A 27633-nucleotide genomic window follows, 5' to 3' on the forward strand; every position below is an offset into this window, starting at 1 on the left:
AAATGGCGGTCCACTCGAACATGGCGGTGCACGGGCTGCTGCAGGCGGAGGGAGCGGGGGCCGGCGGCCCGGAGCAGGTACCGGGGCCGGGGGGAGCGGGGGCCGGCGGCCCGGAGCAGGTACCGGGGCCGGGGGGAGCGGGGGCCGGCGGCCCGGAGCAGGTACCGGGGCCGGGGGGAGCGGGGGCCGGCGGCCCGGAGCAGGTACCGGGGCCGGGGGGAGCGGGGGCCGGCGGCCCGGAGCAGGTACCGGGGGTGGGGGGAGCGGGGGCCGGCGGCCCGGGGCAGGTACCGGGGCCGGGGGGAGCGGGGGCCGGCGGCCCGGGGCAGGTACCGGGGCCGGGGGGAGCGGGGGCCGGCGGCCCGGAGCAGGTACCGGGGCCGGGGGGAGCGGGGGCCGGCGGCCCGGAGCAGGTACCGGGGCCGGGGGGAGCGGGGGCCGGCGGCCCGGGGCAGGTACCGGGGGTGGGGGGAGCGGGGGCCGGCGGCCCGGAGCAGGTACCGGGGCCGGGGGGAGCGGGGGCCGGCGGCCCGGGGCAGGTACCGGGGCCGGGGGGAGCGGGGGCCGGCGGCCCGGGGCAGGTACCGGGGGTGGGGGGAGCGGGTACCGGGGGTGGGGGGGAGCGGGGGCCGGCGGCCCGGGGCAGGTACCGGGGGTGGGGGGAGCGGGGGCCGGCGGCCCGGGGCAGGTACCGGGGCCGGAGGGAGCGGGGGCCGGCGGCCCGGAGCAGGTACCGGGGGTGGGGGGAGTGGGGGCCGGGGGTGGGGGTGCTGGGAGACAGTCGGGGGTTCTGCCGTGGGAGAACCATCGGCCGCTCGGTGGGACCGGAGCAGCGGTCCTGTCAACCGTTGTTGGGGGACCAGGGACAGGGGTCGGCCTCCTCCTTGAGGGGAGTGTGTGCGGGGCCACGGAGGCTCGGCCTGTTGGGGGTGGCGGGGCGCAGGTACCTCGGGAGGGGAGGGGATTGTTGACACCCATTCTGGGAATTCTCCCCCAAAACACACCCACTCACTGATTTATCAGGGTTGTACTTTTGCAAACAACGCCTCAGACATCCTCTCTTGATCTGGGCAAATACCTGCCACATTCCAGCTGATGGACCACACACTACTAAACAACCCTCCAGGACTTCTGTTTTAGTGGGTTTAAGGTTCTTCTCTCAAAGTGTTCCCACTTTATAACACTGCTTCTGCCACCTTAATTGCGAATAGGAAATAATTCCATCAAGATATTAAGGTGATGTTTGGGTGGGATGCAATTAATCACAACCCTGCAGCATAATACTATTCCAAAATAGAAACAAAATGTTGGAAACACTCAGCAGGGCAGGTGACATCAGTGGAATGAGAAAAAAAAGTTAACGTTTCAGAACTATTCTATTCCAAGGCAAACATTTCAAAAATCAAAAGAAATATTTCCTGAGATTTGTCCACAGTGCATTAACAGTTGAACAGTTATGGATGCTAGACAGTTTTAACTATATATACATATAATATACGGCAGAGTTTTGTTCCTATTTAATAGTAAAGAGTTATGCAGCACAGAATCCAGTCCTTTGGCCCAACTTGTCCATACTGACCAAGATGCCTTCTCAAGCTAGTCCTATCAGCTTGTGTTTGGCCCATATCCCTCTAAACCTTTCTTATCTATGTACCTGTCTAAATGTCTGTTAAGTGCTATAATTGTACTCACGTCTACCACTTCCTCTGGCAACTTGTTCCATATACCCACCACTCTGTAAAACAAAAAAACCTGCCCTTGGGTCTCCTTTAAATGTTTCCCCTTTCATCTTAAACCTGTACCCTTTTGTTTTAGACATCTGTGGCCATCAAGGAATATAATTGATCATGAAATAAGCATATATTTTGTTAATCATCTAATTATGGAGAACACAGCTTATTGAAAAATGGATACATGAGACTGCAGATGTTGAATCAGAATCAGGTTTATTGTCACTGACTTGTATGTCATGAAATTTGTTGTTTTGTGGCAGCAGTACAGTGCAAAGAAATAAAATTACTATAAATTGCAAATTAAATAGTGCAAAAAGAAGGAATAAAGAGGTAGTGTTCATGGACCATTCAGAAATCTGATGGCGGATGGGAAGAAACTGTTGCTAAATCACTGAGTGTATCTTCAGGCTCCTGTACCACCTCCCCGATGGTAGTAACGAGAAGAGGGCATGTCCCGGAGGTGAGAGTCCTTAGTGATGGATGTGCCTTCTTGAGGCACTGCATCCTGAAGATATCCTTGATGGTGGGGAGGGTTGTGCCAGTGACGGAGCTGGCTGAGTTTACAACCCTCTGCAGCCTCTTGCGATCCTGTGCATTGGAGCCTCCATACTGTGATGTAACCAGTCAGAATGCTCTCCACCGTATATCTATAGAAATTTGTAAGTGTCTTAGGTGACATACTGAATCTCCTCAAACTCCTAACAAAGTAGAGCCGCTGGCATGTTGGCAGATGCTGCAATCTGGAGCAAAAATACAAACAGTGGGTCAGGCAGTGTCTGTGGAGGCAGAGGGATGGTCAATGTTCAGAGACCCTGCACTAGGACTGAGAACATAGAGGGGACGTAGCGTGAAGAGGTGAGGCAGGGGCTGACAGGTGGAAGCAGGTGAGGACTGGGATGATAGGCAGATGGAGCCAGCAAAGGGGGGGAGTTGTGGAAGACTGTTGCTGGTGGGTGATAGGTTGCTTCAAAGTGAGCATTGTGAAAAATGCTGGTCAAGAGAACCAATCAAGCCACAGACATCAATGAAATGTCTCAAAAGCTGAGATAAAATCAAGCAATTTCATGAAATTAAAAACATAATTTACTATTCTTTTAGTAATTCTGTAATTAGTTTGAACTTTGTCCGACGGACTCATTTTTTTAAAAAAGGCCACTACTGGCAAATCCTACTGGCAAAAAATGTACTTTTAGGTTATTACCATTATTTATCTCTTGATTCATTGTCCTGCAAGTTATGGCTCTTCAAGATATTTTTAAATAGAGTCACAGAGCACTACAGCATGGATACAGGCCCTTCGGCCCAACCTGTCCGTGCCAACCACGTTGTCCACCCAACTTGACCCAAAATGCGGTGAGAGTTTCTCTCTGTACTACCCTCTGAGACAGTGATTTACAAATCTCCACTCTTCATCTCTAATCTTTCTACGGTTGATTTAAATATGTCCCTTAGATACTGAATTCTCTGATAAGGGAAATAGATATTTAACGGTTTACACCATCATAATTAAACCTCCTCTGGAAGATAACAACCCTAGCTGGGACAGTCTTTCCCTATAACTATAATTCTCTACTCCTAACAAATCTCTTCTGCACTGTCTAGTGGCATTGCACCCTTACAGTAGTGTAGTGACCAGAACTGCACACAGTACTTTTTTTGATGTCTTGTACTCCCTGCTCTTCTATTCTGTGCCTTGCTTTCTTAAGACAAGTATCTCAAGTGCATTCCTAATTACCTTTCCTGCTGGTTTCTGGGATGTTATTGTTTGGATTGGAATATTTAACGTTGTTTGTCATTAGAAAAGTGCATCTGCAAAGTGAATTTGTATACTGCGGGTGGATGCATCCCATCAGTTCATTCAAGTTCGTTACTTTACTCTAGGAAATTCTGTTGCCTTTTTAAAATAGGATTTTGTTTTACTGCAGTTTTTTTCATATTATTTGATTGTTACATGTAGGAACAGGTGTATTGAATCCATATCTGTAAATTACTGACTGTTGACAGTGTTTCTTTAAAGTGCTTGAAATTGGCCTCACAAGAACCTGGATACTTTTCAATTATATTTGCAGTTCACAATTTCAACAAGTGACAGTAAAAAATTCTGCAAAGCCATTGAGATTAGGCAGGTGCAACAAATGTTTATCATTTACGGACTGGATTTTCTTGTTTTTGAAGTCAGTGAAAGTATTTCCATCATTGCATCAAGAAATTGGCAACAACTTTGAGATTTTTTTGAGTGCATGTATCTTACCGAAGAAATCTAAAAGTTGCTGTCAGTGATTCCGGTCTCTGCCAAAGGCTATGTTGTTTCCCGGAATTGTCTTATTTCCTTTTTTTTTTAAAAATAACACTTTATTTTTTGTATTTCTTGTATATATTTCTATAAATAGTGAATGGCTTTCTTTATGTTCATAGTGTCATTCAGTGTATACATTCATAGTGTAATCAGTTGTATACATTTGTAGTGTTAGGGCATCCTGTGTACAGAGCACCATTGCCACTTGTGGCCTCCTGGCACGATACAAACTTCAGGTGTTTGACGAGAGGCTTCTACACAGAGATTAGCCCCTCAATGTCCAGTGGCAGATTCTTTAACGTGATTGGCTGCTCACCGGCTTGGTGACATCACAGCTGCTAGAGGATCCCCTTCAATTTGTTAAATTTGTGTGGCTAACTTTCTTCGAGGTCAGCAGCAAATGGTGTTACTTTGCCACTTGTGGCAAAATGAAAGGTTGTATTTTGTTCTATTCTCCAAAAAGGCCTCTGAATTGTAGTGTTAAAAATATAGTGCAGGACTGTGGTCTTTACTGTTAACCTAGGGATAGAATAATCTACAACGAGGAGACACAGACTGCAGATGCTGGAATCTGGAGCAACACAAAAGGCACTGGAGGAATTCAGGAGGTCAGGCAGCATCTATGGAGGGACACGGACAGGCAATGTTTTGTGTTGAGACCCTTCATTTGGACCATTTCTGAATTCAGAAATTGATTTATATTTTCTCCCCCATACACTAATGCTGATGAGATTTTGGAGATGTTTGGAATTACCTTTTTCAGGCAAATTCCAGGACACCCCACAGTGATAATTAGATGTATTCATAGATGTTTATTTAATATTCACAACATAAGGGAAATATTGAACAAAATGCATGTTGTAAAAGTATTTTCCTCACTTTACCAGATGATTTGAAGTGGTGGAATGGAGCAGAGCTTTGTATAAAAACAAACAATGGGGGTCCTTCTAAGACAGAACATTCTAAAGATGGGCATATTATTCATTTCTTTGCTGTGACTTATGACATTAAATGTGAAGTGTTCATCATTGTGTTTTCTCCCCCACAGCCAGAAAATGAAAATCAGAGCCAGATGGATCTGTATGATGATTTAATCAATGATATAATAGGAGTGCCTTTAAATAATGGGTTCAAACCTGAAAATAACAATTGTAGTCTTCTGCCAAAGTGCTCATCAAGTAATATAATTGTCCCAACTACTGCTGCTCCAACTAGAGCAGCTCCATCGAAATATTTTGTCCCGGCTACAGTTGTTCCTCTACTTCCTGAGAAGAAGACTCTGCTGATTGGCAATCTGACGTGGGTGAGTGTGTTTACAGTGTGGTATATCTGTGTGTGTGTGGGGAGATGTGATACGATGATGCATCATTAAACATGCCTGCACTGTGAACTGTAGTGTGGCATTGGATGTTTCTGGCAGCTCACTGGACAATTATGCTTAGCATGAGGAAACTAATTATGAATAATTATGACCATGTTTACTTCAGTGTAGTTATAGTGGATGGGTAGAAGCTAAGGAATGAGCTACTTTGAAAACAATTCATAATCAAGAATAGATGTGTAAACAGACTTTTGTATGGATGCCTGCATTGTGTTTGTAGTGTCTATCCAGTACAGCATTTGGAAGATCTCAAACAGTTAGGAGTTCAGGCCTCATTAATGTTTTCTTCCTGAGTTGGGGCGAGCAGTTGACTTCAAGTAGCTGCTTTAATTGGGAGTAAAATGAGCTACTGTGTGAAGATGTCAACTTGATTGTTATTTGCAAGGATTAAAAACTGTTATTCGGGCTCTTTTTTGGTAGTGTGTATGTTGGGGTGGGAATAACAGTAATGGGAGTAATTGTAAGGGTTAAGGCAGTACCTGAACCTTCTGCCATGCTGGCCAACTTTGGCCAGGAAGGTTGAGGTGGTCAGTGGTTAAGTGGGAGTAAGACCATAAGATATAGGAGCAGAATTAGGCCATTTGGCCCATCAATTGTGCTCTGACTTTCAATCATGGCTGATTTTTTTCAACCTCATTCTCCTGTCTTCTTCCTGCAACCCTTAACCCACTTACCATAAAAAAACCTATCAATCTCTGCCTTAAATACACACAATGACTTGGCCTCAACAGCCGTCTGTGGCAAAGAATTCCACAGATTCACCACCCTCTGGCTGAAGAAATTTCTCCTCATCTCAGTTTCAGAGGGATGTCCCTTTATTCTGAGGTTGTGCACTTGGACCCTAGACTCTCCTGGTGATGGAAACATCCTCTCCATGTCCACTCTATCCAGGCCTTTCAGTATCCAGTGGGTTTCAGTGAGATCCCCCTTGTCCTTCTGGACTCCATCGAGCACAGGCCCAGAGCAATCAAATGCTCCTCATAGGTTGAGCCTTTCCTTCCCGGGATCATTCTTGTGAACCTCCTCTGGACCCTCTCCAGGGCCAGCACATCTTTCCTAAAGTACCAGGCCTAAGTTAGCTCACAATATTCCAAATGCAGTCTGACCAACGTCTTATAAAGCCTCGGCAGTACATCCTTGCTTTTAAATTCTAGTCCTCTCGGAATGATTCAGACTCCATACTCAACGATTCAGGAACAGCTTCTTCCCCTCTGCCATCAGATTTCTGAACAGTCTGTGAACACTACCTCATTATTCCTTTTTTTGCACTAATTATTTTTGTAATTTATAGATTTCATGTCCTTGCACTGTACTGCTGCCACAAAATAAATTTCACATCATATATCAGTGATAATAAATCTGATTCTGAATGCTTACCTTATATTTGCCTTATTACCCACTCAACCTGCAAGTTAACCTTAAGGGAATCCTGCACTAGGACTCCCAAGTCCCTTTGCACCTCTGATTTCTGAATTCTCTCCCCACTTAGAAAATAGTCTGGGTTCAATTCCAGCAGCTGTTTGTAAGAAGTTTGTACGTTCTCCCCGTGTCTGCGTGGGTTTCCTCCAGATGCTCCGGTTTCCTCCCACATTCCAAAGACGTACGGGTTAGGAAGTTGTAGGCGTGCTATGTTGGCGCCGGAAGCGTGGCGACACTTGCGGGCTGCCCCCAGAACACTACGCAAAAGATGCATTTCGCTGTGTGTCTCAATGTACATAAGACTAATAAAGATATCTTATCCAAAGTGCATAACCCCACACTTCCCTACGCTGTATTCCATCTGCCACTTCTTTGCCCATTCTCCGAACCTGTCCAAGTCCTTCTGCAGACTCCCTGCCTCTGTGACACTACCTGTCCCTCCACCTATCTTTGTATCTTCTGCAAACTTGGTCACAATACCATCAGTTCCTTCATCCAGATCAATAATGTATAAAGTGAAAAGGTGCGGTCCCAACACTGACCCCCGCAGAACTCCACTGGTCACCGGCAAGCTAAAAAGGACCCCTTTATCCCTACTGTCTGCCTTCTGCCAATCTTCTATCCATGCTAGGAAGTGCTTGAGGCAGAGCGTATGGGTGGGACCAGTTGAGGGGGAGAAAGGGACGGGCAGAGAAACTATTCACAAAAATGTGTTGGTGAGATTTGGCACATTGGTCAGTAGGAAGCTAAGGCAGCTGAACAGATACAGTAATTATTCTTTAAAAAAAGTTCCTGATTGTGCGGGTTGGGGGAGGGAGGTGGCGAAGTGTTCTAAAGAGATGTTTGGTAGTGGACAAAAGTTTTGGCGGTGATTCAGTAACATTGTGTACAAGTTGATCAGCCTGGCAACATTTGTTGTAATTCTGCATGATTGGGAATTGATTGCTAAATAAGTGTGGTTCAGATATGATTAAGCTTGTGACTCTTGAACTTGAGGGAGTTTACTGGGATGATAGAGAGTAAAGATTTTACTGATGAAAGGTGCTTTGTTTTGTTCTACAAAGATGGTAGTAACTCAGATTGGCAGAAGTATTGTGGGAAAGTGAGAGCCAAGGGCTGGATCGGTAGGTTTTAAAAAAAATACAGTTTTTAATGGACTTGAAAGACACTAAAGGAAGTGAGTGGTGTTGTGGCAGAGGATAGAGCAACAAGAAAGTGTTTGGACGTGGTCTTGTCTATGGTTTAGATCACAGGATTAAACAAACCATGGGAGATGTCAGTTTTGAGAATGACCATATGGATAAGAGAGTTCAGAAGAGAAGACAAAGGTGAGTAGAGATTAGGATTGAGATCACTGAGGATGAAGAGCTGCTCAGAGTAAAGCCTGATGGAAGATGAAGTTGCCTGAAGTTTGGGAGGAGGTGACACCATTATTTTTTTTCCCAGAGAAATCATTTGGGGTAGAAGCTGATGAGATATTTAGAAAGAGAATGCCAGATGAATGAGGGGAGGAAATAGATTAAGCTGCAACACCACTGTGGTGGTTTGGGCAGGTCATGGAGATATCCGGGTACAGTGTGTAGTGTTTAACACAAGTATCAGTCAAAGCCAACTTCAATGCAGTCATCCACAATGGGGAAGTCTTGTTTGAGATTGAGTTGTTACTCCTGAAGGAAGTGCAATGTGCTGAACATTCATTAGCAGAATACAAGGCAGTATTTTCCAAGTAGGCAGTGGTGGTGGGAGAAGTAGGATGGATGATTGAACTTGTTCGGAAATAAATGAGCTGGGTGGGAGGATCAGTGAGCATGAGGTTGTTGCTTGTAAGGAGTCAGTGACTAGTTGCCTGAAGTGCCTTTGGAAGAATGCTAGAAAAGGATTATGAGTGCTTTGACATTTTTTGGTGCTTGTTTTGCTCTTAGTTAAATCTTTTATAGAATTGGATTTGAACTGCTAGCATTAGTAATTTAAAAAGAATATTTGACACGCAGGATGAAAATGTATGAGCAGTTAATAAATATAGCAAGCTGTGCACGTGCAGTGAGGAATCAAAAGGTTTAGCAATGGAAAAGCTGTTTTATCTTGGTTCTGATTAGGTTTATATATTGGTTTCTTACAGTGGACAACCACTGATGACTTGGTAGCTTCCATTCGTTCTGCAGGAGTATTTAATGTTGATAAAATCAGAATTTATGAAGTTCCAAAAGGCGGCCAATCGAAAGGGTAAGTGAGAAGTTGTATAAAAGCTTCTGTGGTTAATTTTGTATGTTTAGTTCAGGGTTGCTTCCATCCAGACAAGAACTTAAGTCAATTAAATCATCACTGTCCCACAATCATGGTGTTCTGTGAAACTGCAGACTCGTTTCTTCAAGTGTTAATTGTTGATGGGAAGTTTCCTGTCCACTCAATTCAACTACAGATTTGCAGAGGTGCTCCTGGCTGACAAGTTCTTCACTACTGTGGTAATGTTATACCCTTAGTAACTTAATGGAGGCTACTCACTGCTAGGGGAAAGGAAGCAGAAACAAGTATTGGTGCATGCAGGAAGGAGCAAGATTATTTTTGGCAAGAAAGCACAATTATGTTGGGAGAGAGGTGATGTATTTTTTGAACTTTAGACTTGAAAGTTTAGGATTGGAAAACGATGAGTGGCAGTTAGAGGGATGCCTGGGACCAAAAGAAGTAAGGATGTGGGACCCAGCAGAAAATGTTTCTTAAAGTGGTTGTATTTAATCTCAATTCACATAGCAAGAAAAATATTGAAAGACATTCCTTTAAGCAGAAAAAGGATAATGAAAATCGGAAAAGCTCTAGATGCTGAAATCTAAGAATAAAAAAAAATTGGAAATCCTCAGCAGATCAGGCCACATCTGTGGGAAGAAAAACAGTTCATGTTCCAGGTCTAAGACCCTTCGTCATAGGTGGAAAGTAGACAAAAGCAACCTGTTCATGGGAAACCTCCTGTCATAATGAAATGTTTGTTTTAAAACTTCATTTAAAAAAAAATGTCATTCTTAATATTTCCTATCAACACTTAAAACTTGAAGGAATGTTTTCAGTCCCAAAAAGAAGTGGTTTGTCAATAATTGGTACTTCCTCACATTTAAGTTTGATTGGATTTGACATTTGGGTTGCTTTAGTTCAAACCTACTGTGTAAATACAGCAGTTTTGCACTGTTTATTGTGTCTCAATGCTGGCACAGAAACTGAAATGTAGTTGCACACCTAATTCAGTGTCCTAATTGTCAACAACTTTTGGATATCCGTATTTGACTGCTTTTCTACCATTGCATAAAATACAGTGCAATTCATTAACTTTAGCATTGTTATGAGACCAGAATTTGACCAGTAGCTGCTACCTGAACAGCTGCAATAGAATTGCTTCTAGCACTGAAGTTATCTCTGGAGCTTCTGTGAATTCATAATTGACTCAGAATTACTTCTCTAAAGAAGGAGTTTGAGGGGTGATGAACAAAAGATTGATAGGAAAACTGGATTTTAAGAAAGAGGCTAGGATTTTAAAAAACTTCATTTATACAGGACGGTACAGGCTCCTCCTGCCCAATGAGTTGGTGCCGCCTATTTTAAATCCATGTTAACCTACCCTTGTGCCTTTGGAATGTGGGAGGAAACCGGCAGACACAGGGAGAATGTACAAACTCCTTACAGACAGCGACGGGAATCGAACCTCAATTGTGGTGCTGTAATAGGGTCGCACTAACCGCTGATTCCAGAATGGGGGTGGGGTGGGTGGTGCTGAATGTGTACCTCTAAGTGGTGGGACAGTGGGAGCACTAAAGACCAGAGATGGAGAGACGAGGAGAGAATGAATAACGAAAGCTAAACTTGATTCATACCCCTCTTAACTGAAACATCGGTCTGCCTATAAAATAAAGGTGCATTACTGAATTAGGGTCATTTTGGATTTAAAAAAAATAATCACTTGTTTTTGTTTTAGATTTGCCAAAGTGGATTTGTCTTCAGAGTGGGATATGAACAGATTGTTGGAAATGCTTCCAAAGAGAAAAATTCACGAGAGGGTTCCTGATGTACGGCCCTATTCCGTAGCAAGTCGCCAGTATTTTGAAACACAGTTCATAAATGGTAAGTTTAGAAGTTACTTTTGGCTATCTGAGAATAGACTACAGAGGATTTCATTCCATAATACTATTAGTCTTGTTGTATACATATTGTTTATATTAACTGATGAGGCAACTTTATCAGAATGTCTTTGTAATGGCAACAGCATTCATTTCTTAGAAAAGTGAAAGGGCAACTGCCTAAAATTAATCTGGCTTAAAGCTTTTAAATTTTTTTTAATGAAATAACAGTATTGTCATTTTTGTCATAATATCAAAAAATGACTGATTATCATCTTGCTACTGTTTGGGATATTGCTGTGGTAGAATGCTTACTATCTCTGCATATATAAGGTACTGCACATCAAAACTTGTGTACTGCTTGAAGCACCCATCTCTTTCATGTAGCACTTTATCACATTATTAAAACAAGAGGTTATTTTGAAGCGTGATTTAATAATGGATTAGAATTGTATAATTTATATTGTAAATCCCAAATAATGTGAAACATTAAGAAAGGTTACCTCCTGATTCCTGCCCATGATTGTTCCAGCTCATAAGTTATTGCAGTTTTTGGACATTAAACCTGGGAAGCTGGGAACAATATTGGCTATGATTAATGTCTATTTAGAAATTATCCAACTTTGTGCAGTAAAATTTGTATTTGGGTAACAGAAGTACAAGGAGCAGAGGTTTTGGAACAATGTACTGTTTTACCACCTCTGTGATACCACACTGGATGATCTCTAGGAATGCAGTCTCTGCTTGCACTTTTCCCAGTTGTGGTATAGTTTAAATAGTGGAAGGTTGGGTGGCTCAAGATATACTTAAGGAGGAAGAGATTGATAGGTTTTGTTGGGGGTGTTGATGGGAGGGGGTGGGGGAAAAGAAGAGATCAGAATTAAACACAATTAAAGCAAAAGGTTTGGTACCAAAAAGGAGGAAAGTTTTCACAGATGGAAAAGAAAAGGTTTTGCAATGAGAAGGGAAAATATTGGAGAAGTGGGTATGATATCAAATGAAAATATATAACAAAAAAATAAAGAAATTGAAATGGGGAATGAGTCATAGTTAGGGTAATGGTAAATTGGTTTATTATTGTAACGTGTACCAAGGTGCAGTGAAAAACCTTGTTTTGCATGTCATCCATACAGATCATTTCATCACATCAGTGCATTGAGGTAGTACAAGGGAAAACAATAACAGAATGCAGAATAAAGTGTTACAGTTACAGAGAAAGTGCAGTGCAGGCAGACAATAAGGTGCAAGGCCTTAGCAAGGTAGATTGTGAGGTCAAGAGTCCATCTTATCGTCCTAGGGGGTCCGTTCAATAGTCTTATAATAGTGGGATAGAAGCTGTCCTTGAGCCTGATGGTACGTGCTTTCAGGTTTTTGTATCTTCTGCCTGATTTTTGGGGGTGGGGGAGGGGGGTAGAAGGGAAAATATTCAGGCTGGGTGGGGTCTTTGATTATGTTGGCTGCTTTACCAAGGCAGCGAGAAGTGTAGACAGAGTCCATGGAGGGGAGGCTGGTTTCCGTGATGTGCTGAGCTGTGTTCACAGCTCTCTGCAGTTTCTTGCAGTCATGGGCAGAGCAGTTTCCATACCAAGCCGTGATACATCCGGATAGGATGCTTTCTATGGTGCACCTATAAAAATTGGTGAGGGTCAAAGGGCACATGCCAGACTTCTTCAGCCTCCTGAGGAAGTAGAGGCACTGATGCAAATGCTGCAGAGAAATAGGTTCTTTGGCCCACCATGTCCATGCCAACCTTCAAATACTGATCTACACTTTTACTAGCATTTGGATCCATATCTTCTATCCTTGGCAATTCAAGTTCTTGACTCATTACTTCTTAATGTTGTGAGAGTATCTACCTCCGCCAGCTCCAACCATCCTCTGAGTTTTATGTTGTTCATGGGAAGTGGATGTTGCTAGCAGTGCTGGCATTTATTGTCCATCCCTGAGTGCACAGATACAAGTCAACCACGTTGGTGGGTTTGGAGTTGCATGGTCCAGATCTGGATTAGGAGTGTAGGCTTCGTGTACTCTCCTCATCCATCGGGTAGAAGATACAGGAGCCTGAGGGCACGTACCACCAGATTTAAGGACAGCTTCTACCTCACTGTGATAAGACTATTGAACGGTTCCCTTATTCAATGAAATGGACTATAACCTCACGATCTACCTTGTTGGACCTTGCACCTTATTGCACTGCACTTTCTCTGTAGCTGTGACACTTTACTCTGTACTGTTATTGTTTTTACCTGTACTACGTCAATGCACTCTGTACTAACTCAATGTAACTGCACTGTGTAATGAATTGACCTGTACGATCTGTTTGCAAGACAAGTTTTTCACTGTACCTCAGTACAAGTGAATAATAAACCAATACCAATACCAAACTGGGGAATGGCATTTTACAACACTGGTAGTTTCATACAATTGCTGACGTTTTAATCCATACTTACTTCAGTTCTCCAACTGGAATGATGGGACTCACACTCGTACCTGATTCATAGGTCTCGCGGTGCCAGTCTGATAAACTAAACACTCTGGCACTATATCTGTAAACTTACAAAGCATCTGATTGTTGGAAGCATTAATGACTGTACAGGGTATGACCCGTCTTGAGTTTAAATGGGATGGCGAACTTTATCTCTGTTGTGAAACTAGGAATATTGAGAGGGAAAATATGGGTGTGGAGTGGCATTAGTCTGTCACAACATTGAAATGCAAGGGTTGGCTTTAAACAGAATCCAGTTAAGGAATAAAAATGAAAATTGTCAATACTCAATCTGCATAACAGATCATTAAACAGTACAGGATTATAAATAGGGAATTGCGGCAAGTTTAGGGCAATAAATTGGAGATGTTAATTACATTCAGCTGGTTTGGGATGAAATTGGTAAACAGCCACAGTATGGGAGTGCTTTTGTTGAAGGTGCTTGGTTATGGTCTCAACACTTAGGGGAATTGGAAACCATTTGGGAAAACAGTCGTCACCACGTAATTGTGCTCTAAAAAGAGGTCATGGATAATGTGGTGAAAGGTAAGGGGTGCTTGACTAGAAGAATGATTCAATGAGATGTGAAGGTACATTGCGCAGGAAGAGATTGTAAATAGTAGTGGTTACAGTATGGAATGGATGGGACAAAGTTCTCATTGCCCCCAAGTTGTTGACCACATGCTCTGTGCTGTGTATTTCAGCATGGTGCCGAGCAGAGTCTTCTGCAAGCTCAGCATCTTGTTAGTGAGGGCAGTGTAGGGGCTGTCTGAGCACGTAGCCAGCTGAATTCATGGAAGGGCTTTCATGGCTGGTGAATATCTTACTTTCTGACCGAGCCCATTACCACCTCCATGTTCCAGACCTGTAGGCTATAGACTCTGTGAGATTGGGGTCATTGAATATCTGCAATTGTCTTTTGCATTCAGTTACATTTATATCAAAGTTCTTTCAAACAAAAATATAGTACATAGTTTAAAATGTATATATATTTTATACTTAGAATGCATAAAAAACTATTTTATAACTTTGAAACTAACTTAAACAGTATAAAAGATCTGCTCTAAGATGCTGTTAAAAGATAAGGGTGCAGAATTGTAGAACGTTGGACAGATCAGCACAAGAACAGGCCCTTCAGCCCACTATGTCTCCGCTGACCATGATGCCGATCTAAATCCCATCTGCCTCCATGTTGTCCATATCCCTCTATTCCCTGCTTCTGTCTGTTGTCCATGCGTCTGTCTAAATGTGTCTTAAACATTGCTATCTTATTTGCTTTACCATCTCCACTGGCTGCACATTCCAGGCACCTACCACTCTCTGGCCTCACAAATTTCCTTTAAACTTTCCCCCCTCACCTACGCCCTCCAATATCTGACATTTCTCCCCTGGGAAAAGTACTCTATCTACCCTATCTATGCCTCTCCTAATTTTAGATGCTTCCACCAGGTTGCCCCTCAGGCTCTGAAGCTCCGGAGGAAGCAACCTCTTGTTATTGCTAGTAACTCCAATCCAGGCAACACCCTGGTGAATCTCTTCTGCACCCTCTCCAAAGCCTCCATATCCTTCCTATAATGGGGCGACCAGGTTTGCATGCAATCGCCTTGCCTAAGTTTTATACAGCTGTAACGTGACTTGCCAACTTCTGCACTCAATGCCCGACTGATGAAGGCAAGTATGCCGTGTGCCTTCTTTACCACCCGTCCACTTGTGCTGCCACTTTCAGGGAGCTATGGACTTGCACCCCAAGATCCCTCTGTAAATCAATACTCCTAAGGGTCCTGCCATTTACTGTATACTTTCCTCTTTGCATCAAAGAATAGATGTTCCATGGATAAATTGAGATTTTATAACTATCTTTAAAATAAAATTATGATGTGGAACATCATAGGAAATAAAAGTAGGGATCAGAAGGTCGAGGGGATATTTAAAAAAAAAGTCTCCTTCATAATATGAAAGAAATGCTACACTGGGTCTGTATTACTGCATTTTGTGCAGTGAACAGGAAGAATTACAATAACTGGTCAAACATTGAAATTAGAACTAGAATACTGAATACATTTTTTTTTAAAGCTGGGAGAATATAGCCATATTCTTCAAAATCCACATGGACTGTTGATTCATAACTAAGTAATAAAGAACAGAAGTCAAGAGGTCAATGGTAAACCCGAACAACTGGCCACAACTGAGAAAGAATTTGTCTTTGTATCCCAGAATCTCAAAGTCCAAAAGTGCTTTGTAGCCAGTAAAGTTCCATGTAATGTAGGACGCAATGCAAGCTCCAACAGACAGGACTGCGATAATAACCAGATTTTTTTCTGGTATTTTTATTGGCAAGACTGCTTTCAGCTAAGCTGAAGGTGAAAGATTTTTGTCAGTTTGGAACACCTTGTTTCAGAAAACCCTTGGAAAATCAATTGGGAAATTCTAGGTTTGAGAGGTTTTAGGTGGTAGAAAAAACTAAAGAATCTGATATTGGAACTTGAACAGGGAAAATTGGAATCTGATTAAAATGCTTAATTGGTGGGTTCTTGTTGAAGTAAACGGATTTTTCTCTCAGAATATTTGGAAGATAGAGATTCGCTCCCTCCCTGAACTAGTGTTGTTATGTTTATTTTGTCATGTAACTTGTGTATAATTTATTTTAATTTAAGTTTTATGTTGACTGGTGTTTGTCCTACTGTGCTGCTGCTGCAAAAAACTAATTTTCATGGCATTTATACCCTGGTTATGTATGCCTAGGACAATAAATCTGAACTTGGAAACTAGTATTTTAAGGGGAAAGTAGCCTAGTAATGAAAACAGGAAAGTGGATTTCATTTTGGATTGTTGGCTTTATTTCTTTCACATGAAGGACATCTGTCCATCGCAGTGCTCTATAGCACAGTGGTCTATAACACAATATTTCTCTCATATGAAGGACATCTGTCTACCACAGTGGTCTATAGTACAGTGGTCTATAGCACAATATTCTTTATCTTGCAGCAGTGGAAAAATCAAAGTTGTATTCAGCAGAAGATGATGTTTTTGATGGTTATGATGGAAACGACGGCCAATCTGCATTTGATTCTTCAAGAGAAACAATTCCAGGTGCGTTTAACCCTATATTCAAACTGATGTGCGTTTGTCTTTCACTGCCAAGTTCCCAACATTTTTATTCCTCTCTTGAAGGCATGGGCTATTTGTTGACTTTTATTTCTACAAGTTGTGGCTTTCCTCCATTGCAATACCTAAATATCATTATTTGGGTTATCAGCATTTACAGCGAGTCCGGGGAAGTATCACAGCTGAGCTAAATCCTGTCCTTCCACCTTTGCTCAGGTGCTTCTAGATGGTGATTGAGTGGGAAATTTACGCTTTGCTTTTTGAACAGATGTTTTTACTAATTACACCAAATAGTTCTGCTGTGGCTCAGATGATTAAATTGAGGGTAGGTCAGGAATTAACCCATTTTGTTTCCCTTGAGTGTAATGCTACTCAGTGGGTAAAGTTGTTGGGCCATTTAGTACTTTTCGATCTAGCCTCAGAATTTGTTCATGCATCCATTATTTGATTGAATAGTGCTTTTGAGTACACACGCTGTAGCTAGAAAACACAGTCAACAACTGGGTATTCTGTGGCAAGCGAATTACGACCTGACTTTCCAGAACTTTTGTAAGCTATAAAGGACAAGTCAAGAGTGTGATGGAATACTCTCCACTTTCCTGGGTGAATGTAATACCAGAAGCACTAGAGAAACTCAGCACTGTCCAGGATAAAGAAGCCTGCTTGATTGGCAGCCCTTCTAAAAGTACAAAATGAACTGGAGGAATTTGCCAAGACTACTTCAACATCACATTTGAAACCCACAGCCTTTAACTAAAACAATGAGTAAATATTATTGGAACAAGGTCACCTGCAAGTTTCCTTACTAGTTCTCACTATCCTGATTTGGAAATTTATTGTTGTTCTTTACCTTCTCTTGGTCTAAATATTGAAACTCTGTATTGAGCAAAAACTGAGCAACTTCAGAAGGACAGCAGTATTTCAGAAAGGTGACTTACTACATTCTCAAGGGCCAAATAGGCATTTATCATGAGTACTACATTGTTGGCTTTTCCAATCTCCCGTAAAGTTTTGTTTAAAGAAAAAGATTGTGCAGCCAATATATTGATAATTTGTTTCTCTGTCCCTCAAATTAAAATAAGTAAGATATTGTGATTGTTTCTAATCTAAGATGAGTTGACAAGAGCAGCAAACAAATTGAGTGTTCTACGATCACTTGGAAGTTTCTGTGGAAGTAATTTGGAATACTTTTTTCCATTCCATGCCAGTTTCTTGCACTTAATATATTTTCTCTTTTACTCAATTCACATAGTTTCTGGTAAAGTTTAAAAAACTTATGTAGAATTAGTGCTTTATAAGTGGTAGTTTTGTTTACAGCTATTTCCATTCTTGTAAGAAATGACTTGTCAAAGGAAGTTCCATTAAACCTTTACAAGTCAAACCTTTACAAGTCTAACCTTTCCTTGCCACAGTGATGTTTCTTGTTTAAGTTGACCAACTTCATAAATACTTTTCCTAGATATTATTTGCTGATGGTACTTAATTTGCAGACTGTTTTGTGCAACTTGAAGAGCAAGTTAAGTGAAAGTATTATTCCTCCTAAAACATGACGCTGTAAATTGATTTTATGGAAGTTTTATTGGCAAATAATATCTAGGAAAAGTATTTATGAAGTTGGTCAACTTAAACAAGAAAAATCACTGTAATACACATGGTAAAAAAAATACCCCCGCCATTCCTACTCCTTACAAGTAATATTCCTGGCCACTGTGTGTATTGCATTAATAATAGTTATTTCAAACAATAATGGAGTATTTGCTGTTTAACCACAGCATTTCTCTTGGTAGCTTTAATTTCAGTGAGAAAGATTTCCAGGTTCCACTAATGCAAGATGTCCAGCCTCTGACCTATATCTGAGGAAAAATTGCTTGAATTTATTTGTATATTAACACGGTGATGGCATTTATTTATAAAGTTGTGCTGGATGAATGGGTGTTGTTTTGCTCAACTGGGATGTTTATTTGATGGATTTTGGGAGTTAGGTTCTGTTTAGCAATGAAATTATTTGTCTGAAACTTGAAATATTTTGATGCATTAGAAAGATCTTACAGATACCTTTTGTCTAAAGTCTAGATGAAAAATTATTCCGTATTTAAGATTATATTTGGTTAACTTTCCATTTAGATACTACAAAGACTGTTTTCTTTTTCTTTGAAAAGAACCAATTTCACAGCAGATCCAGCATACGCTTAAATATCTTCATTCAATGACAGGCGATTCAACCCTTCAAGACCAAACCCCTTCACCTTTCGAGCAGTTGTCAGTTAAATCAACCGCTTCAATCATTGAAAGTAAACTCCATCCTGGTTCTTCTATTTCTCCCAACTTTCTGTTACAAGACTTCATTTCGTTGGATGTTTCTTCTACGAGTATCCCAGGTCTAGGTCTTGGTGGACGTAGTCGTAGTCAGTCATTGCATACGGCTTGCACTGATCCTGCGACCTTCATTCCACCAACCAACACCAGCATTTCTCCTTTGGAAAACAAGAAATCACCTGTGTTTAATGCATACTATAAAGATTACAGAATACTCGGAAGGTGAGAATTTAAAGCTTTATTTAAATTTGATTTTTTGCAGAATTGGATTAATCAGATTAATTTTATACCGAGATACAGATCATTTCATCACATCAGTGCATTAAGGTAGTACAAGGGAAAACGATAACAGAATGCAGAATAAAGTGTTACAGTTACAGAGAAAGTGCACTGCAAGCAGACAATAAGGTGTAAGCCCATAATGAGGTAGTTTGTGAGGTCAAGAGTCCATCTTATTGTACTAGGGTTCAATACTCTTATAACCATGGGATAGAAGCTGTCCTTGGGCCTGGTGGTATGTGCTTCCAGGCTTTTGTATCTTCTGTCTGATGGGAGGGGGGGAGAAGAGAGAATATCTGGGGTGGGTGGGGTGATTATACTGGCTACTTTCCTGAGGCAGTGAGAAGTGTAGACAGAGTTTATGGAGGGGATGCTGGTTTCCATGATGTGCTGAGCTGTGTCCACGACTCTCTGCAATTTCTTGCAGTCCTGGGCAGAGCAGTTGCTGTACCGAGCAGTTGCTGTACCAAGCCGTGATGCATCTGGATAGGATGCTTTCCATGGTGCATCGATTAAAAATTGGTGAGGGTCAAAGGGGACGTGCCAAATTTCTTCAGCCTCCTGAGGTAGTAGCTGTAAAAGGGAGAGCTTTATTGCTTTCAAGCAATCACAGAGCCATTCTTGGTCCAGTTAATGTTGTTTTGTTTCTGCACAAACATTGGGCTTGCAGGTTGTGATGTAGTCAATGAATGGCTTCTGTACCTAATTTTTTTTTTGTTTATTCAAGGAATGTGGGCTTCATGGGCTGAGCCAGCATTTAATGGCCCGTCCCTAATTTCCCTTTTGTTAAAATGAGCAGCGTATTTTGTAATTAGAGCATGTTTTCAATAGTTTGGTCAGTATTTTGCTGGTTATTGCTCAGCCAAAGGTCAATCATTCCACAAGTCAATGGAGGTTATAATGCTGAAAGGAGTGATTGATTTTATTGCAGCTTGAGTTTTTTTATTTAACGTGTTTTTATTTGAAAGTAGTTATGCTTGTATCTGATTGGGGAAAAGACTTTATAAATTTGAAGAAAAACTGAATTGGTGCTGGTTCCAACTTGAAGCAACACACGAATTTAATTCCTCTTACCTCTTGCCACTTGCCATGTGTTCCTGAAGGCTTCTTCTAAGAACACTTAATTGAGATTAATGTTGGTATGTAAATTCATAGAACGTTGTAACAGAGGATGCCATTCTTCTTGTTTTATTTTTGATATTCTCAGAAAGATCTGTGCAGCTAAGTCCCACATGCAAACTCTAACACCACCCTCCCCACAAAGAAAACCTCGTACACTGCAAATTAGTCCAAGTACATACCTAATTGCTTTTTGAAATTTCCTTTGAAATATGCTTCCACCATTCATCAATCTAGTGCATTTTCAGATCTTAACAGTCCACATTGTGGTAAATAAATTAATTTTAATTCAGGTTAGGAGCTATGTTGGTGCCGTAAGAGTGGTGACACTTGCCGGCTGCCCCCAGCACATTCTCAGTAACGCAAAAAGATGCATTTCACTGTGTGTTTTGATGTACATGTGACAATAAATAAAGATCTGTATATCTATCTATATCTATCAAGGAACATTTTCCCCCCTACTTTCTCTATTTAATTCTCTAATAATTGTGAGTACCTCCATTAGATTTTCAACTTGCCAATGAAGTAGAAAAATTCCAGGTTCTGCAATCCATATTCTTGTGTATCACTGTTGCGTTGATATCTTTTCTAAAGTATGGTGGCTAGAGTTAAACACACTATTCCAATTTAATTCTGGCCACTTTATTACTTTATTAATAGTTATAGTGATTAATACACAATTCCACTTAAGTAATGGCATATGGCAGTTTAACAAGGTTCTCTTCTTTATACAATGGTTCCACTTATAAATATCCCATATTGTTATTTACTTTACCTCGCACCTTCAAGATAGTATCCAGACTTGCATGTCTTTGCTCTGGCAGCCTCCTTAAAATAATATAATTTAAATTGTATTAACCATCACCCTGTCTAACCCTATTGTATTTATTCCAAAGGGTATCACTTAATACTTGCCAGTATTAATTTGCATCTACCTGGGGGTCTACTTATTATCACAATTTTGTTTTTTTTATCCAAGTCCAAACTAGAAAAGCATTTTCAAATACCAAGCCCTGATGAACCACACTGCTTCACTTCCGTTGGACAAACTTCTCTCATTCTAAGCCAATTATCTACTCAAGATACCATTGTTATGTGGTACATTGTCAGATCTCTTTTGAATCTTCATATGTACAACGTGTATTGCACTATCTTCAATCATCAGTTACTTGAAAGAATTAACTTCAATAAAATTAGTCGGGTGTGATTCGACTTTAGTAAATCTAGGCTGGCTTTCCTTTCTTACCTATGTTTGAACCCATACCTAGGTTATGGGTGGCAGGTTCAGGGGAGATGTCAGGGGGAGGTTTTTCACCCAGAGAGTGGTTGGTGCATGGAATGCACTGCCTGGGGTGGTGGTGGAGGCAGATACATTGGACAGGTTCAAGAGTTTGTTGGATAGGCACATGGAGGAATGTGAGATAGAGGGATATGCGGGAGGAAAGGGTTAGATAGTGTGAGGGTGGTTTGATGGACGGCACAACATGGTGGGCCGAAGGGCCTGTTTTGTGCTGTTTGGTTCTATGGTTCTCAAATGTGAATTAATTTTGTCCTTGACAATATTTCCATTAGTTTTTCCACCACTGACAAACTCAAATGGAGAGAGGAATAAACTGAAATCAAATGGATCCCCACTGAGACTGCACTGGAAATTTGTGTGCAGTTTTGGTTTCCCTATCTAAGGAAGGATATACTCACAATAAAGTGAGTGCAAGATTGATTCCTGGTCAAGTGGGGTATACGCTCTTGAGATCGGAAGAATCAGTGCTGGTCTCATTGAAACATGCAAAACTCTTACAGGGTTAGAGAGCATAGGTGCTGGGAAACTGTGTTCCTTTTGGCTGGGGTTTCTAGAACCAAGGGTTGCAGACTCAGTAACTGTCTGGCCATTCAGAACTGAGGTGAGAAGGCATTTTTTCACCCAGAGCTTGGTGAAGCTTTGGAATTGTCTAAAATGAGGGCTGTGGAAACAGTTGCTGAGTGCATTCAAGAGAGAGATTTTTGTATATTAAGGGAATCGAGGGGTAGGGGTTAGTTCAGGGAAGAGACAAAGTGGTTAAAAAGTCAGAGAAACGAAGGACTGCAGATGTTGGAATCTGGATGAAAAACACGACGCTGGAGGAACTCAGCAGACCAGGCAGCATCCGTGGAGAAAAGCAGGCGGTCAACGTTTCAGGCCAGGACCCTTCTTCAGGACTGAAGATAGGAAAAGGGGAAGCCCAATATATAGGAGGGAAAAGCAGAGCAGTGACAGGTGGACAAAAGAGGGGAGGCGGGTTGGGCACAAGGTGGTGATAGGTAGATACAGGTAAGAGTGCAGGTTTAAAAAGTCAGCCATGATCTGAAAGGTGGAGCAGGTACAAAGGGTCAGAAGACATCCTGTATCTTTTGTTCTTGACCTCATAACTGACTGTACTTACAGGGTTTATTGGACTCTTCATTTTTTTGAGACGTTCAATGATATTTGCAATTCTGTCTCACTCTGGTTAGGTACACAGTTTTCAATTTGTACTGCTTTCTGTACTGTATGTGTGGCTTTTTGTACCCGCTGTACATTATTAATTTTAAACCTTGGCTTATTTTCCTGATTTTTGGACTCCTGATTGTGATGGCCTGCTGTCATTCATTTCCACTATTATGCATGTGCTTGAGGGGCTGATGCATTCTTTCTCCCTGGGATCCATGCATGTTTTGCCAGAGAGCATCGGAAGGAATGACCTTTTTACTGTTCCATCAATGAATTCTGCTTAAACCTGAAGTGCCATTGTTTTAGAACCAGTCTGCAATCTTGGCTGAACGTGGAGATCTCAGTATATACTGCATGCCCTTGTAGCCTGGTGGTTCAGTGCTTATCACATTGTTTATTCTTTGACCTGTAGAAGTTCAGGAAGGTGTCAATTATGCAGAGCATGCTTTTAATCTGAGCTCTTTAGGTTCTTCATTTGATAACTTGTTGGAGGTTTTCATTGCACCTTCAGTCCAGCAAATCCGATCCAGTATCACTTGCCCTGCTGCAAGTTGAATTCTAAAGTCTTGTTTAATTAAGGCCGTTTGTTTCACAGGGAGCCAGGTTTTCAAGAGACACTGCAAAGCAAGGAGATCACAAAAGAACTTGATAGAAAAGGGACTATTTTAACGAGTAATGATGAGAGCAAAGGTAAGTAAACAAACAACTAAATGTTAGCCTAAAGCAAAATGCTGCAGATGCAAGGTGAAAGGCTACTGTGGGAAGTTAGGAATGTGGAGTTCATATCTGCAAAAAAGATGACACTCAGTATACAGCTGGTCAGTTAATGATCTTTCATCAGAAATATTAATGCACATTTGTTTCCTATATGTAATCTAAAGAAGGCAAGATAGAACTTTCAAAGGTGGGCTGTGCTCTCTGAAGACATCTCCATGTGTACTTTCAGTTCTCCCGTATGAACATATGAATTGGGAGCAGTAGTAGTTCCCTAGGACCCACAGACCTTCTCTTCCATTCATGGTTGTTCTGACTGTAATCTAAACTCCACATTTCTAACTTCCCACAGTGGCCTTTCCCCTTGCTTATCAAGTATCCATCTAACTCTGCCTTAAAAATATTCAAAGGCTCTGCTTCTTGTGGAAGAGAGGTCCAAAGACTTGTGTAACTCAGAAGAAATTTCACCTTGTTCCTGTCTTCTCTGGGTCACCTCTTAATTTTAAACAGTGAAGCTAGTTCTAGATTCATCCTGTTGAGCTCCATCAGGATCTTGTGTTTGAATCTAGTCCCTTCTTGGTCTTCTAAGATCTAGTGGGGACAAGTCTAGCCTATCCAACCTTTCCTCATAAGGCAGCGCACCCATTCTAGGTGTTGGTCTAGTGTAGTAGACTACCCATGAACTACTTCCAACACAGCATATTTCCTCAAAATAAGGAGACCAATACTGTATACAATATGTATTTTTAAATATGGGTCTCATTATTGTCCTGTACAACTTACTATTTTCTTTACCGATTTTTCCCAAATTGTCCATTTGCAGTGGCAAACATTTGTCAAGCTATTAATTTTAAACTTTATTTATACAACACAGTAACAGGCCCTTCCGGCCCAATGAGTCCGCACTACCCATTTTAAACCCATGTTTAACCTACCCGTATGTCTTTAGAATGTGGGAGGAAACCGGAGCACCTGGGGGAAACCCACACAGAATGTACAAACTCCTTACAGACAGCGATGGGAATCAATCCTGATCGCTGGCGCTGTAATAGCATTGCGCTAACCTCTACGCTACTGTGCCGCCCCCATAACTGAAAGAATGATCTACTTTCTAGAGCTATTTTAAAAAAAAGGCTTGGGATTTTTATTGAGAAGCAAGTTGAATGAGTTGAAACACTTCATTGAAGTTGTGTATGTTAGAAGTAATATGCATGTACAATGTCAAAGGGTCAAAACTGATTGAAATATGAACCGATGGTCATATTTTTATTATTTTATCCCAAGTTTTTCTCTGCAAGCAGAACATAAATAGGAGTAGAGATAGACTGAGTCGTCTTTGGAACATATGCTGCCACTCGAACATGATGGCTGTTGCTTCCCTTGGGGATTAATGTACAAAATTGGGCAATTTGTCATGCAGACCAGTCAAGCAGTCACCTGTTAGAGTTGTAGTTAAACTTGTTACTTGAAATCAGCATCTTCAACTGTTAAAATCACAATCCATGGATACGTTCTGTTCCCTTGACAGCAGTGGGGCACATCCATTAGTCCTTAATGTTGATCTTGGATTGCAAGTTAAGCACTGGGGATGAAACCACCTACTGTCCTTTGGCTGATGAGAGTAACAAGGGCACAGTGTATTCTTGGTGGAGGCCTTCAATGTTTGCAGTAACAAGTGGCTTATTAATCGCAGCACAGGGTTCTGGAAAAATATAGCTGCCAGACCAGTCTGTGGCAGAATATGTGCGAATTGACACCAGGGATAAACTTCCTTGCCCTTATCCTTGCCAATTTACTCAATGCAGATGCTTTTATCCATGACTGTGTTGATGGGGATTGGTCCTTAAGAAGTCTTGTCCTTTCTCCAACATGTTACATGACACTTTCGTTAAGATTCAGAACAAATCAAGCAACTCTTACCTGGGCATTAATTAGGTGCTCTGGGCCATCACCAGCAACAGGACTTTATTCCATTACAATCTAACCTCACAGCCTGACGAGTCCTTATTCTGTTACCACTTGACGGCAGATGGAGATGGACAAAAATACTGGTTGTGCCTCCGATATGCTCATTGACGAAATAAATTCAAAAGGTGTGGGGATTCTAAATATTTATTCAGTTACTGCAGTAAGTAAACCTGCAGTTTGTGTAGCTCCATCACTGCAATAGTGCAAGTGCTGACTGAAAAGTGGACTATTCTTGCTGTGAAAGAACACTTCCCTGAATTTGCACGTGACCCAAGTTAAATGTGGATGGATAGTGAGAAGAAACTTGGACGTATAAGACATGTTTTGCTTATTCATGATATCACGGCACTTTACAGCCAGTTTAGTTTACTTATTGATGTTTGCAGCAAGTATTAAAGATTGACTTCTTTGGTAATGAGTAAACATTTTGTTTCAATGCTGTGCAATTGCTAGTTTTCTCCATCTTAAAAGTTTTCAAATGAGAGCAGATGGATGTTTTCATATATTTATTTTCTAAGAAATTTTTTCATCCAAGAAAGGACAGATAAGTAGTTTTCTAAAATAACTTTTCCTCCATCCCTGTTTCAGATGACTGTTCGGAAGATTATGGGAGTCTCCTTAGGCTTGTTTCTTTTGTTAAAAAGTCCAAAGCAGTCGCACAAGATAATTACAGGGATTCATTAAATTGTCCTCCAAATCAGCTGCACGGAGGAGAATCGAAACAATTTTCCTCAGGATTACGGTAATTTATTTTTCTTGCAGAATGTTCAGCAGCTTGTATATTAAATTTTGTTTTTCTATTTGCACTGAATTTTCTTGCCCATGATTCTGCTAAGGTAGAAGTCAATGATTAAAGATGTGCTATCTGGTAATTTGACAAGATGCAAAATGTTTGGGTGAATAAATGCAGTAAATGGTTATGCTAATGAGTTTGCATTTTATCACTCACAATAAGGGAGCATGAATATCTAAGGCGCAAAGAAAATCAGAGATCTGGGGAGAGAAGTGGATCTGTGAGAGATCGTTCCAGGAGTCCGTGTTCCAGTGATGGTCATTATCAAGAGAAAAAAATGGATTATGATCAAGAGAGGCAACAAAATCATCAAAGGATTCATTGTGAATATTCTCCTCGGAGAGATCACCATTCAGACAGAAGCCGAGATCACCATTCAGACAGAAGCCGAGATCACCATTCAGACAGAAGCCGAGATCAAAGAGACAGCTTTGGTCAAGAAAGACCTTGTGACTCTGTGAGATATACTTCCAGAAATATTGATCCCTGGCATGTTTATTCTGAAAAGAGTGGAAAAGGACAAGATTACAGTCAAGAAAAATATTTTAGAAAAAAACGAGAAAAGGACAGAGAGTACCAGTTTTGATGGTATGTGTGTTGATTTTGTCTTTTTGGACAATGCATTATATATATAAAAGCCATTGAATATCTTGTAAATGAATATACAAACTGAATATCTTGTAAATAAATCTACAGTGATGACCCAATTTAGCATCTTCCATACAGAATTCCAGCAAAATAGATTTTCAAATTGTCTTTAAAGGCACGCAGCCGATAATGCCTCTGTTATAAGATCAATTGTTAAATGTTGATCATTTTCATGCATCTTTTCCATAACTACTTTTTGGCTAATCCCAGTCTGCAGTCCATGTCTTTAAATATGAGGCTGGTAACTTAGTGCCATGTCTCAACCAACAGTAGATCAATTACATAGTGTACACTGCACAGGCTGTTCAGATTCCTGTCAGTATGACCCTCTAGTTCCTTTTCATATGCTTGTTTGGCCTCCCTTTGAAGGTGACTACACTGTACACTTTGAATTCTCCCTACAGAAGTGAGTTTCACACTCCCACCACTCTTGGTATAGAAGATTTTTCTAAATTACCAATTGAGCTTCCTGGTGATGGTCTTGTATTATTGACCTCCAGTTGTGCATTTCCCCTCAGGTGAAAATGTGTTCTGTATCTACAACGTCAAGATCTTTCATAATTTTAAAGATCTTTATTTGGTCATCTCTTGGCCTCTTTTTTTCTCCTCAAGAGAAAAGTTGTTCGGTCTGTTCGTCTTTTCCTGATATGTATTCCCTCACATTTCTGGTAACCTTGTAAGTCTCAGAACTATTCCAGTGCCTCTAATCCATTTTATAATGAGATGAGAACTGTGCATTGTACTCAAAATGTAGTCTAACCAAGGTTCCATACAGTTCAGCATAACTTCACTACTTTTAAATCCTCTACC

The 27633-nt window shown here is 41.2% G+C and overlaps 1 protein-coding gene across 1 annotated transcript; it reads left to right on the top strand.

Annotated features, from left to right (window-relative positions):
• On the top strand, window positions 1–26882 carry LOC127580755 (cleavage and polyadenylation specificity factor subunit 6-like). The gene is made up of 9 exons (XM_052034577.1): window positions 1–77; window positions 5078–5332; window positions 8949–9052; window positions 10788–10933; window positions 16400–16504; window positions 18733–19057; window positions 23296–23390; window positions 25971–26124; window positions 26338–26882. Exons 1-9 carry the CDS (start codon window positions 3–5, stop codon window positions 26759–26761), a joined length of 1683 nt encoding a protein of 560 aa, XP_051890537.1. The 5' UTR covers window positions 1–2; the 3' UTR covers window positions 26762–26882.
• Window positions 26883–27633: the final 751 nt, after the last annotated feature.

This window comes from Pristis pectinata, chromosome 20 (genome assembly GCF_009764475.1).
Source record: "Pristis pectinata isolate sPriPec2 chromosome 20, sPriPec2.1.pri, whole genome shotgun sequence".
Lineage (NCBI taxonomy): Eukaryota > Metazoa > Chordata > Chondrichthyes > Rhinopristiformes > Pristidae > Pristis > Pristis pectinata.